Source organism: Taudactylus pleione, unplaced genomic scaffold (genome assembly GCF_031769625.1).
Source record: "Taudactylus pleione unplaced genomic scaffold, aTauple2 ptg000710l, whole genome shotgun sequence".
Taxonomy (NCBI): domain Eukaryota; kingdom Metazoa; phylum Chordata; class Amphibia; order Anura; family Myobatrachidae; genus Taudactylus; species Taudactylus pleione.
This window is the reverse complement of record NW_028285112.1, coordinates 1,234,932-1,248,142: the sequence shown is the minus strand read 5'-3', so window position 1 is coordinate 1,248,142 and position 13,211 is coordinate 1,234,932. Positions and strand designations below refer to the sequence as shown.

Here is a 13,211-nt window from a genome sequence, read left to right as displayed (position 1 = left end):
GCACAATATTACATTATATTATTTCATATATTGTACCATTCAAGAAAATTCTCAGCTTTATTTCTATTAAGTGTATTCTATGAACTATACAAAAAAAGAAAAAAATGAAGTGTGGAACTGCGCTTATAATAAAGACAATTTGTATAACCCTGGCATGGTAATAAGGGGTCAAGACCCATTTAAACTACACATATAGTATATATATTGACAGTTTAATAAAATCTGCTACAACAGATAAAAATATAATTTGACAGTAAAAGCCTACATAAAAGCCTCATCCCTCTGTAATAATAGAAATGCTTTGGGGTTCATTTACATTTGGATGTCAGTTACTTTTATGACGTGCCTCTCAGATTTAGCACTACAGTCCACTTTTCCACCACGCTTATAGTTGTTGCTTTCACAGTCTCCCTGAAATGTTTTTTTCAAAAATAGGCAAGTATGCCTCAGCCACTCTCAGCCCATCAGCTAGCAGCAGCCATTTACAACCACTATACAGTAGCTAGAGCCCAGCCACTAGTAACTGTACACTCCACTACTATCATCCGCTGGAGTCAGAGACTGCACGGGCAGGGATGGCACGTGATGTCACACTATCAGTCCACTTTTCCAGCACAGCACTACCGAATCCTGACTGCCTGACTGGTGGCTTAGTATAGGGTGGCTGCGGGTGGGTGTGTCCTAAAGCCAAAAGAAGCAGGGTGAGCAGACGGAATTTTTCTTAAAGACAGCCAGAGTGGAGGTTAGGGCCAAGCTGCTGTCAGACAGGGAAAATGGCGGATGAAAATCGTCACGCCCACTGTGGGTGGTGCCCTTGTGCGGCCTCTCAGGTGGAGCGTGCCTAGAACCGGCCCTGCATTCATACGTACATAAATCGAGCATCATAAAATATATATATATTCGTTGCAAAAAAACAAAAATGTCTTATATTCAAACAAGGACATATAAACTAAGAAGAACTTATTTCGATAAAAATGTAGATGAAACGCCCCTTTGCAGATAACAATGATATTAAGCCCCACAACCTATGACCACACTTATTTTTCATGCAATTCCATCCAAAAAGTGGCAAAGCAGCATTCAAGCAAAAAATCTTCCTTCATTTACAGGCGATAAGTCTAGGTGAAAATGGGAAAATCTGCCTGTACGCCCAAAAAAACAAAGAGATATAGGATAACAATATTGATGTTTATTAGTGGCATTTGGGTTTCTTAAATTGTGTTAAATGGCTGTGTTATGCAAATAATGATTGAAGGAACAGTAAGTGTTTGTTTTTTTGCAAAATAAATATTCTTTTTAAATTGGGGGTGCATAAAAATGCCTATAAGTACTTGTTTGTGTAATTTAAAGACACTTTTCATAGCCTTCCAAATATGCCTCTAATACCCACCTGCAATCTTAAAAACACCTGTCCCATTCATATAGCGCCCCAATATACCTGTCTCACATCAATTAACCCAATTTCCTCCACTTTGCACTTTTTCCACCCAAAAATTACATGTTATTATTGACCAAACTAAGCTAATTAAAGTGTCCTGCAAAATTTAGGAAATTAGATGTCATTGGATTTAGGGGACATTTTGTAACACTTATGTTTAATGCTGGACAGATGTGTTTTTGTGCCATATAGTGTCTGTGGACTGTTCTAAAGATCTCTCAACGGAGGTAACAGAACCACTACGGGGTCTTTTTGGATATCCCTTTGTGATAGCGGCAATGGACTGCAGAGCTGAAGAATCTGCATGTTTGGAGTAATTATTACAGCTGAGTAAGATCCATGTATGGATACATTTCTTTAAGGGATTGAAGGGTAGATGTACTAAGCCTTAGAAAGAGATAAAGTGGAGAGAGATAAAGTACCAACCAATTAGTCCCTAACTGTCAGTTTACACTATATCTCTCTACAAGGCTTAGTATATCAAACTCTCCTTGTACCTGCACTCCACCATTCTCATCATTTATTTGGGACTTTGCATGTTTTTGTCATGTTTGTTTTGTTGTTTTTGTTTTTGCATGTTTTTGTCTTATACAGTAGCTAGAGCCCAGCTACTAGTAATGGTACACTCCACTGCTGCCACCCGCTGGAGTCAGAGACTGCGCGGGCAGCGATGGCACGTGATGTCACACTATTTCCACCCAGCACAGCACTACCGAATCCTGACTGCCTGACTGGTGGCTTAGTATAGGGTGGCTGCGGGTGGGTGTGTCCTAAAGCCAAAGGAAGCAGGGTGAGCAGACAGAATTTTTCTTAAAGACAGCCAGAGTGGCAGTTAGGGCCAAGCTGCTGTCAGACAGGGAAAATGGTGGCTGAAAATCGGCACGCTCACTCTGGGTGGTGCCGTTGTGCATCCTCTCAGGTGGAACGTGCCTAGAGCCAGCCCTGCATACATACGTACTTACGTAGATAATGGAGCATCTTAAAATATATATTTGTTGTAAAAAACGAAAAATGTCTTTTGTTCAAAGAAGGACATATAAACTAAGGAGAACTTATTTCAATAAAAATGTAGATGAAATGCCCCTTTTTGCAGATAACAATGATATTAAGCCCCACAATACGGGTGCCTGTTTTTAACCCCTTCTTCCAGTAGGTTTTTTTCTCCATGGTTAAAGATAAGAAGTGGTTTAGAAGGGAATTCAATTAGGAGCTATAATGCAGTAATATTTAGTGTGCAAAGTTTTTGCATCCTTTGCGTGCAAATTCTGCTTATTGCTGCACCTATGACCACACTTATTTTTCATGCAATTCCATCCAAAAAGTGGCAAAGCAGCATTTGAGCAAAAAATCTTCCTTCATTTGCAGGTGATAAGTCTAGGTGAAAATGGGAAAATGTGCCTGTACCCCCAAAAAATCAAAGTGATATAGGATGACAATATTGATGTTTATTAGTGGCATTTGGGTTTCTTAAATTGTGTTAAATGGCTGTTTTATGCATATTTCTAAACATTCAAATAATGATTGAAGGAACAGTAAGTGTTTGTTTTTTTGCAAAATAAATATTCTTTTTAAATTTGGGGGTGCATAAAAATGCCTATAAGTACTTGTTTGTGTAATTTAAAGACACTTTTCATAGCCTTCCAAATATGCCTCTAATGCCCACCTGCAATCTTAAAAACACCTGTCCCATTCATATAGCACCCCAATATACCTGTCCCACATCAATTAACCCAATTTCCTCCACTTTGCGCTTTTTCCACCCAAAAATGACATGTTATTATTGACCAAACTAATCTAATTACAGTGTCCTGAAAAATTTAGTAAATTAGATGTAATTGGATTTAGGGGACATTTTGTAACACTTATGTTTAATGCTGGACAGATGTGTTTTTGTGCCATACAGTGTCTGTGGACTGTTCTAAAGATCTCTCAATGGAGGTAACAGAACCACTACGGGGTCTTTTTGCATATCATTCTGTGATAGCGGCAGTGGACTGCAGAGCTGAAGAATCTGCATGTTTGGAGTAAATATTACAGCTGAGTAAGATCCATGTATGGATACATTTCTTTAAGGGATTGAAGGGTAGATGTACTAAGCCTTAGAAAGAGATAAAGTGGAGAGAGATAAAGTACCAACCAATTAGTCTCTAACTGTCAGTTTACACTATATCTCTCTACAAGGCTTAGTACATCTAACTCTCCTTGTACCCGTACTCCGCCATTCTCATCATTTATTTGGGACTTTGCATGTTTATGTCTTGTTTGTTTTGTTGTTTTTGTTTTTGCATGTTTTTGTCTTATACAGTAGCTAGAGCCCAGCTACTAGTAATGGTACACTCCACTGCTGCCACCCGCTGGAGTCAGAGACTGCGCGGGCAGGGACGGCACGTGATGTCACACTATCTCCACCCAGCACAGCACTACCGAATCCTGACTGCCTGACTGGTGGCTTAGTTTATGGTGGCTGCGGGTGGGTGTGTCCTAAAGCCAAAGGAAGCAGGGTGAGCAGACAGAATTTTTCATAAAGACAGCCAGAGTGGCAGTTAGGGCCAAGCTGCTGTCAGACAGTAAAAAGGCGGCTGAAAATCAGTGCGCTCACTCTGGGTGGCGCCCTTGTGCGTCCTCTCAGGTGGAACGTGCCTAGAGCCAGCCCTGCATACATACGTACATACGTATATAATGGAGCATCTTAAAATATATATTCGTTGCAAAAAATGAAAAATGTCTTATGTTCAAACAAGGACATATAAACTAAGGAGAACTTATTTCAATAAAAATGTAGATGAAATGCCCCTTTTTGCAGATAACAATGATATTAAGCCCCACAATACGGATGCCTGTTTTTAACCCCTTCTACCAGTAGGTTCTTTTCTCCATTGTTAAAGAGAAAGAGGTTTAGAGGGGAATTCAATTAGAAGCTATAATGCAGTAATATTTAGTGTGCAAAGTTTTTGCATCCTTTGCGTGTAAATTCTGCTTATTGCTGCACCTATGACCACACTTATTTTTCATGCAATTCCATCCAAAAAGTTGCAAAGCAGCATTCAAGCAAAAAATCTTCCTTCATTTACAGGTGATAAGTCTATGTGCTAATGGGTTAATCTGCCTGTACCACCAAAAAAAGTGATATAGGATAACAATATTGAAGTTTATTAGTGGCATTTGGAGTTCTTAAATTGTGTCAAATGGCTGTTTTATGTATATTTCTAAACATTCAAATAATGATTGAAGGAACAGTAAGTGTTTGTTTTTTTGCAAAATAAATATTCTTTTTAAATTGGGGGGTGCATAAAAATGCCTATAAGTACTTGTTTGTGTAATTTAAAGACACTTTTCATATCCTTCAAAAAATGCCTCTAATGCCCACCTGCAATCTTAAAAACACCTGTCCCATTCATATAGCGCACCAATATACCTGTCCCACATCAATTAACCCAATTTCTTCCACTTTGCACTTTTTCCACCCAAAAATGACATGCCATTATTGACCAAACTAAGCTAATTATATTTGTTTTCCTAATTAGTCATTAAGGAGGGTGTACGTATTGTTCTGGACCAAGTCCCAACTATTATAGCCCCCAATAATAGGGGTTTTGCACATCTTTTCACCTACTCAGTAGGTGGATGAAAACTTTTTGGGGCAAACGTTATGGAGAATTCACACGATAAGTCCAAATTCGCACAATAGGCCATTTTTCGCAGAAAAGCGGCTTATCGCATCTAGTTGAATTCCCTACTTAGTACCGTCTTACATTAGTTTTCTAATGAATGCATCCTGACATCTTGCTGCAGCAATTCACAATTCAAAAGTCACTATGGCCTGGAAAACAGTCGTAATTGCCACTCTGAAGATACGTAGCAAATAGCAAGTGTTCTGGGGAAGTAACTTCACATTTCTTCTAGTTAGGGATGAGGATTAGCTAAATTTATTTTAGTTTTATTAAAATATATTGCTGTATTTTATTTTTAAATACACAATTTAATTATATTTTTTCAGTGTAGATGGATTTTGTTTTTCAAATGGTTTGCACTGATTTAAATATTATACTACTTGTAATGTATATTTATTTATTTAAATGTAAATCTCATTTTATTTTATAAACTATCAGTGTAAATTGTGTAAAATGGTCAGTAAAGAAATGTTGTGTTAAAGGAGAATATGGATGACTTCCTCTTGACTTAAACCAAATTTTTTAATTATATCTTAACATTACTATTGTAGGCATAAGAATCCTATGTAAATATAAATCATGTTTAATAATTCAATTTGACTAACAATCTTACAAAATAAGCAAACAAAACAAATAAAATCTGATGCTACCTGTTTAAATAGGCAAAATTTTATAATGTGGACGATATATCAATATGAAGAGAACTTGACCCCAAACATCAAACAAAATGAACAAAATATATAAATAGAAATGCTGTCAGTTAATTGATAGTTTAATATAACACAATTATATATAAAATAGGTGTAATACAAATATATATATATGGAATTGAGAGCAAGAAAGAAGGGGCGCCACATAGTGCATGAAACTATTAAACAGATTTTATTGCAGACAGCGGACATAAAACTCGTTCAATGAATATGCGTACCACAATCAGCGGTCAGATACCATCGCAAGTAATAAAAATGAAGAAGCCTGAATATCACCCGAACGTCTCCGGGGACTCCGTCGGCTATTCGACCAGTAATGGAAAGCAACTCCAAACCACGCCCCAACGCGTTTCGTCATCGACTTCGTCAGGAGGCTCATTGAACGAGTTTTATGTCCGCTGTCTGCAATAAAATCTGTTTAATAGTTTCATGCACTATGTGGCGCCCTTTCTTTCTTGCTCTCAATTCCAGATAAACCAATACCCGCTTGGATCCGGGTTTTAACATGGGGAAGACGCCGGCCTGTGTGGTACCTGTGGCCTGTGCTATATCTGGCGTCTGTGACACAGATTTACTTTGTTCCAAAAATCCATCTATTTATTGGATTCTAAAAAACTTTTCACAGTATTATATGTGTTTATGCATTGATTGATTGATTGATTTGCACACTGAATTTACTGTATTTAAATATATATATATATATATTATATATATATATATATATATATCACAATAAAATAACAATATTAAACATGTGTCATATTTGAAATTGTGGACTAATCAATATTATAAAAAATAATAATTGAATGGCAATATCCTATAGAATACAAAGAAACATACAAAGAGTGGGACACATTAAGCTCAAATAAAGCACTCGTAGGGGTAGATTTAATAAAGCTTCTAAAACAGACAAGTGATGATGTTGTCCTTAGCAACCAATCATATTAATTTCTCTATTGCATTCTAGAAAAAGTTACACAGAATCTGATTGGTTGCAATGGGCAACATCACAACTTGTCTCTTTTATAAGCTTTAGTAAATATTCCCTTTAGTATTGTCCCATTCAGTTTGTTAATAGATTGGTAAGTGAAAAAGTTGTTAAATCGCAATTGTTAGTAAAACAGTTGTTAGTTGAATTACCAAGTATTTGAGTTGAAGATTAGCTTGTGCAAGACAAAAATCTGCAAAGTCCCAAATAAATGATGAGAAAGGCAGAGTGTAGGTACAAGGAGAAGTAGCTGTACTAAGCCTTGTAGAGAGATATACTGTAAACTAACAGTTAGGGACTAAGTGGTTGGTACTTTATCTCTCTGTAAGGCTTAGTACATCTACTCTTCAATCCCTTAAAGAAATGTCTCCATTCATGGATCTTACTTAGCTGTAATAATTACTCCAAACATGTAGATTATTCAGCTCTGCTGTCCATTGCGGCTATCACAAAGGGGTATCCAAAAAGACCCCGTAGTGGTTCTGTTACCTCAGTTGAGAGATCTTTATAACAGTCCACAGACACTATACAGTACAATAACACATCTGTCCAGCATTAAACATAAGTGTTACAAAATGTCCCCTAAATCCAATTACATCTAATTTCCTAAGTTTTGCAGAACACTTTAACATTGAAGATGAAATGTAATTAATATATATTTCTATGCAATTTTCTGAATGCTAATTTAGAAGAGTCACTGTAAAAATACTGTTTGTTAAAACAATAATAAGTGTTCATTGGTGTTATTGAAAAATAGGTCACTCTTTTAACCTGTTAATACTTCATTGGAGCCCAAGTTAAAAAATTTATAATTTTAAAGCATTTTAAAATCTTGCAGCACTATGAATATCATCTGGTTGACAGTGAAGATGTGATAGTTGTACGAGTATTTCAGGCAGAAATGTGAGTTACTGTACTGTAGGTCATTAGAAGGTCATCAATTCTTTTTTAAACTGTAAACATAGCAATATACCCAGTGAAAATGAGTACTGCTTGTAAATGACATGTGACACTTTAGTTGCTTATTTATAATGGAACAACAGTATAGAGATTTCCAAACCCGCTTTATTTCAGACAAAGCAGTTTGAGATGCAATTGACAACACATAATTTCTGTTTGCATCACTGTTGCCTATTTTACTTGGGGTCCGGTAAATGTAGTAATTACCACCTGAATGTAGCATTAGTGCACACCTGTCTGTGATGACCTCAGAAAACCTAACCGTTTAATTTTCACATACAGATGTGTCCTCATACACCACAATTGTATATCTGTGTTCAACTGAATCTGTACAGTATATGAAGTGGAAGAAATACCTGGGAGGGGACCCGGCGGATGTCACAGGAGGCCCCGGTGTGTGCTGAGGGTGGGTCCGGAAGGTGTCGCGCAGGTCCGGCTAGTGCTACAGGTGTCCGGCGGGTGTCGTGAGGGGTCCGGCGACTGAGGTGGAAGGGTCCAGCGGGTGCTGCAGCTGTCACAAGGGGTCCGGTGGCTGCCACTGGGGGTCCGGTGGGTGATGTGGGGGGTGGTCCACGCCCACGCCGCTAGTCATTGGCCGCTGATACTAGTGATGTCATGAGGTCAGGTCACGTCGTGACGTCACATATGCACCGAAATATTCAGTTTTTTGGAATATTTAGGTTTTTGGAATAACAGATATGGGAGACTCAACCTGTGTATAAATCTGTGAAATGGCAAATTGGCAGCAGCTATATACTGTATATACATAAATGCTATATATATATATATATATATATATATATATATACAAAACGATCAGCAGTGGCATTCAATCAGATAAAGACCTCACGGCAGGTAAATGTCACCAACGTTTCGATTTTAATCAATCGTCATCAGATGACGATTGATTAAAATCGAAACGTTGGTGACATTTACCTGCCGTGAGGTCTTTATCTGTTTGAGTGCCGCTGCTGATCGTTTTGTATTACTTGGGACTCTGGTGTGGAGTGCCCTGTGGAAGGCACCGACAACGTTATATTTTCTCAACGAGTGTGCCGTCCATCAGGTTGAGAGAGAGAGAGAGAGAGACTGCCACACTGTACAGATACATGTTCAATCATGGGATACATATGGATTTCAAACAGTCCATGCTTTTGGAGGCAGAGCTATTCCATGTGATATATTGCTTCCAGACCATTTTTTCACTAGGCAATGGTTAGTTACCAAATTTTATATGTGTCACAATGTGGAACACTTTGTAATGTTTTAATAAAATTTGTATAGAAATATTCATTATGGAGAACTTGTGTAACATACATTAAATACGTTCTGATATTAAAATTAAAGAAAGAAAAAAATATAAAATAAAAAGGAAAGTTCAGATTTATTGCTTTTGTGGAAATCTTTTTTCTGCCTACTTTATTAACTAAAATTTGATACAAATTATCCTCGGCATGCCACTTATAGGTGGCACTTTTATGGGAGCAGATTGATAATTATACTTCAAAGCATTTTCTGAGACAACAGTGTAAAATATAATATAATGTTTTCCTAATTACTGCTCACTAGTGAAGCCATCAAATCTCTAGCTATACTAAGCAATACCTGCCTCACTGCATCTTTGTTGATAGTGGCAATAACAGAACAGAATAATCTTCATGAATAAACAGTCAGATATGGGGAGTCTGGCTACTGTAGTGAGCAGAAAAAACAATTATAAGCAGAAGATGAGGAATTCCATGAGTGGCACCCCCCAAAACATCTGCATTACTGCTCCAGAAGTACCATAGTTCTATCACTGAATCTCATAGATAGAGTAACCCCTGGAATGGGACCCTCTCAGTTAGAATTAGAGATGAGCAGTTTGGTTTTGGCTTGGATCTTCCCACCAAGTTCATATACAGTATCAGATTGAGACAAAACGTCATCTTTCATATACATCTCGGCACAGATCTGAGATACAAACTTGGCGGGAAGATTGGAGCCAAAACCGAACCGCTCATCTCTAGTTAGAATAAATGTTTGTGAAGTGTTAACTTTAAACACAGATGCATAGCAAAGAACTCCATATGACTGGTAATATTGTTATAATCTGCAGAAATTATGCCTGCTAATATCAGAATACATAATTGCTCCAAATCAAGTAAATTCAGTTTGGAAACAGTTTGTGTTGTTTGACCATGGATAGGTTACCAGCCAGAAACCCACTAATAAGAGCCCACTAAAAACAAAATATTTTTATGCGGGTTAGGTATGGGATTTTGGCGCTCGGGATCCTGGCAGTCATAATCCCAATGTCGGTCAGTATCCTAACCCTCTGGTGCCTAAATCTAAACACTCCTTCCCTGTACCCTTCACTGTCACCCCTTAGTGCTTAACCCTCCCGCTCACCCCACTACTGACCTTCAGGATTCTGACAGGTGTCGGGACTCCAGTTCCAGCATTCTTAGCGCCGGAATCACTGCGGTCGGTATTATCACCATATTCCTTTTTATGTAACACAAGCAATTTATGCTCTAGTCATGTAATATAATATTCAATTATGTTAAAATAAAGCTAACTAAGAAATTGGCTCCCAAATAAGCATACCTGTACAACTCACTTTCATAATCTCAAGTAGAGAGGAAGCAGATTATCTTGTAGTGAATGTGCATTATGGTTTAAGAGGAAAATCTCTTTTATTTCATCTCTCTCACACACTTATAGGCTCTCATTCTCTGTCTGTCTCTTTCACTCTCTTTTGTTGCCTCTCTCTCCCTCTTTTTGTCTTCCATTTACTTCTATTTAAACTGTCATTTACAATGTAGAAATACATTCAGTTATATATCTTTGTTATATTGTAACAATGTTTTCTTCTGTTGCAGTTAACGGAGTTTGGGAAGAATGGTCACCTTGGAGTTTATGTTCCTTTACATGTGGAAAAGGCCAAAGAACAAGAACAAGGGCCTGTACTCCTCCACAATATGGGGGGAGAATATGTGGGGGACCAGAAATCCAGCACAAGCCTTGCAATATTGCTCTTTGCCCTGGTGAGATGGATGGACACATATTTTATTGTTCAATGTATTTGGAGCGAGCACATTTGGTCAGGTGATGGATGGATGTACAGTGTCTGTTTGAGAGATAAGTCAGCAGTAGTTAATCTTTAAAAGCACTTCTTAAAAAGAATAATAGGATCAAACTCATATGAACTTCAACAAATACAGTACAATATTTACTATTTCATACTGCAGGTATGCTTTTTGTTATATATGTGCTCTACTAGTGAATTCACTTTGGTGTGACAAAAGAAGAGATCTCATTTATTCTTGCTGTGTTCTTCATTTGTTACTGTATCATATCATTATTTGATTTGATCTATAATTTGAATAGAAACAGGTACTGTAAACCAGTAATCATTATCTCTGTACCTGTTATCATAATCCCATAAAACCATATGGTCTTAAAACAGCTAATAAATTATATAATAATTTGCTAAGTCTGTCATATCTTTGACATGATAGTAAGTGTAATAACTTTCAGGTAACGACATAGCTGTAATTGGTGGGAGGAGTCAGAGTTCAGATCAACAGTCAGAAACTGTAATGTAGCTGCTACCTACTAAAGGTGTTTTGTTTTGTTAGACCTTTAATTAGAACCAAAATTTTGAAACAGTGTTAAGATGGGGAACATTCCAGGGTAAACGTTCGGCATCCCAGTGATTGGGATGTCGACGCTTCCATTACCGGCAACAAAATCCTGATGCCAGTCACAATCACAGCACCAGCATCCAGATTGCTGGGATACCAAAGGTAAGTAGCTTGGTTGGGGGGGTTAGGTTTAGGGGTTAGGGTTAGGAACTAGGGGGAGGGATATGGTTAGGCACTAAGGGGGGTGGGTTAGGCTTAGGGTGCAGGAAGGGGAAGGTTAGGTTTAGGCAATAGGGGGAGGTTAGAGTAAGGCACTGGGGAGGGAGGGTTAGGCTCAGGGTGCAAGAAAGGGAAGGTTAGTTTTAGGCAATAGGGGGAGGTTAGAGTCAGGCACCGAGGAGGGAGGGTTAGGGTTAGGGCAGGAAGAGGGGGAGGGTTAGCATACCGATGAACAAGTGTTGATATGCTAACCATGTTGGCACTGGGATTCTGACCGCCGGGATCCTGAGCACCAGCATCCCTTACCCAACCCACATTCCATTTTTATTTTTTTAAGTATTAGTAAATGTGATTTAGCCCCGGAAATACAACATGGATACAAAATTTTAGCTGATGCCTCCCTCTTGTGCACGCCGAAGCTGTGCGCCTGGAAAGATGGCATGGCCGCATGGAAATGGCATGGTCTCCTTACACCACCCCATTTCCATCACTCTGGGGGGTGTGCCCAGAGATGCTTGGCTGCTCTCAGGCTCGCCTCACACTGTGAAGCTGCTATGCTGTGAGAATGCTCCACCCAAGTATTCCATCCCTTGGGATGCTGCAGTACACGGTGAAGCAGTGGGAGAGTCTCTAAAAAATGGGACTGTCTCACCCAAATTGGGACAGTTGGGGAGTATGCTAATTATGCTCATGGGCATAGTGCCTGATCTAGCACCCACCTGCCATGTTCACAGGCCTATCCCCGCTGGGGTCAGCACCGCTCCTCTGCTTTCCAAGTGCCAAATTCTTCCTTGCCTTTCATTGCTGGCTTGATTCTGCTGGCTACTAGACTCTCGCTGAACTTCACCTGAACAGCAAGGGAGCCACTCACATTGTGTTCCCTTTCCTTCATGCCACAATGTGCTACCCTTTCCCCCACATCCCAAACTGTGCTTCTTTTCCCCTCCACATCCCACATTGTGCCCTCATTTCCCCATTCCACATTGTGCTTCCCTTCCCCCATTCACAGTCCACATTGTGCTCCGCCTCCACATGAAACACTGTGCTGATGCTCAATTCTCCCATCCACATCCCACATTGTCCTCCCATTCCCCATCCCACATTGTGCTCTTCTTCCCCCAGCCCCTCCACATGTCACACTATGATGATGATCCCCTTCCCCCTCCACATCTCACATTTGCACTCCCCTGGCCGGATAACACTACCTCCCCCCAGAAGTTACTTACATTACAACACCAGAAAGGGCTATCTGGTTGTCTTCTCCCTGCCCCTCTGAGTCTGACAGACAATGTGTGGTTGTTACAGAGATGCTGAAGGAAACCAGGAAGTGCTGTATCTGCTGTGCTGAGGGTGGCTGCATCTCTTCTCTGGCACTGCTGTTGCTGGCTGATGATGATGCAGGGGCCACGGCACAGGACTGGAGAGGCTGAGCACTGAGGTGGGGATGTAGCTGCCTGATGACTCCTTGGATTTCTCAGTTAGTGATTAGGGGAGTCTGAACATTTAACAGATAGTTCGACTTACTTCAGACTCCTTGGATGTCGTATCACTGGCTGAGATATCTGAGGAGTCATCAGCACCAGGATCTGTCACTGA

The 13,211-nt window shown here is 39.3% G+C and overlaps 1 protein-coding gene across 3 annotated transcripts in view; it reads left to right on the top strand.

The window, feature by feature from the left end:
* Nucleotides 1-13,211, top strand: part of ADGRB3 (adhesion G protein-coupled receptor B3) — a 926,819-nt gene that overhangs the window by 346,105 nt on the left and 567,503 nt on the right. For all 3 annotated transcript variants that reach the window (XM_088456639.1, XM_088456638.1, XM_088456640.1), the window contains one exon: nucleotides 10,632-10,796. In XM_088456639.1, coding sequence (XP_088312765.1) covers nucleotides 10,632-10,796 — 165 coding nt within the window. The remainder of the gene's footprint in view (nucleotides 1-10,631; nucleotides 10,797-13,211) is intronic.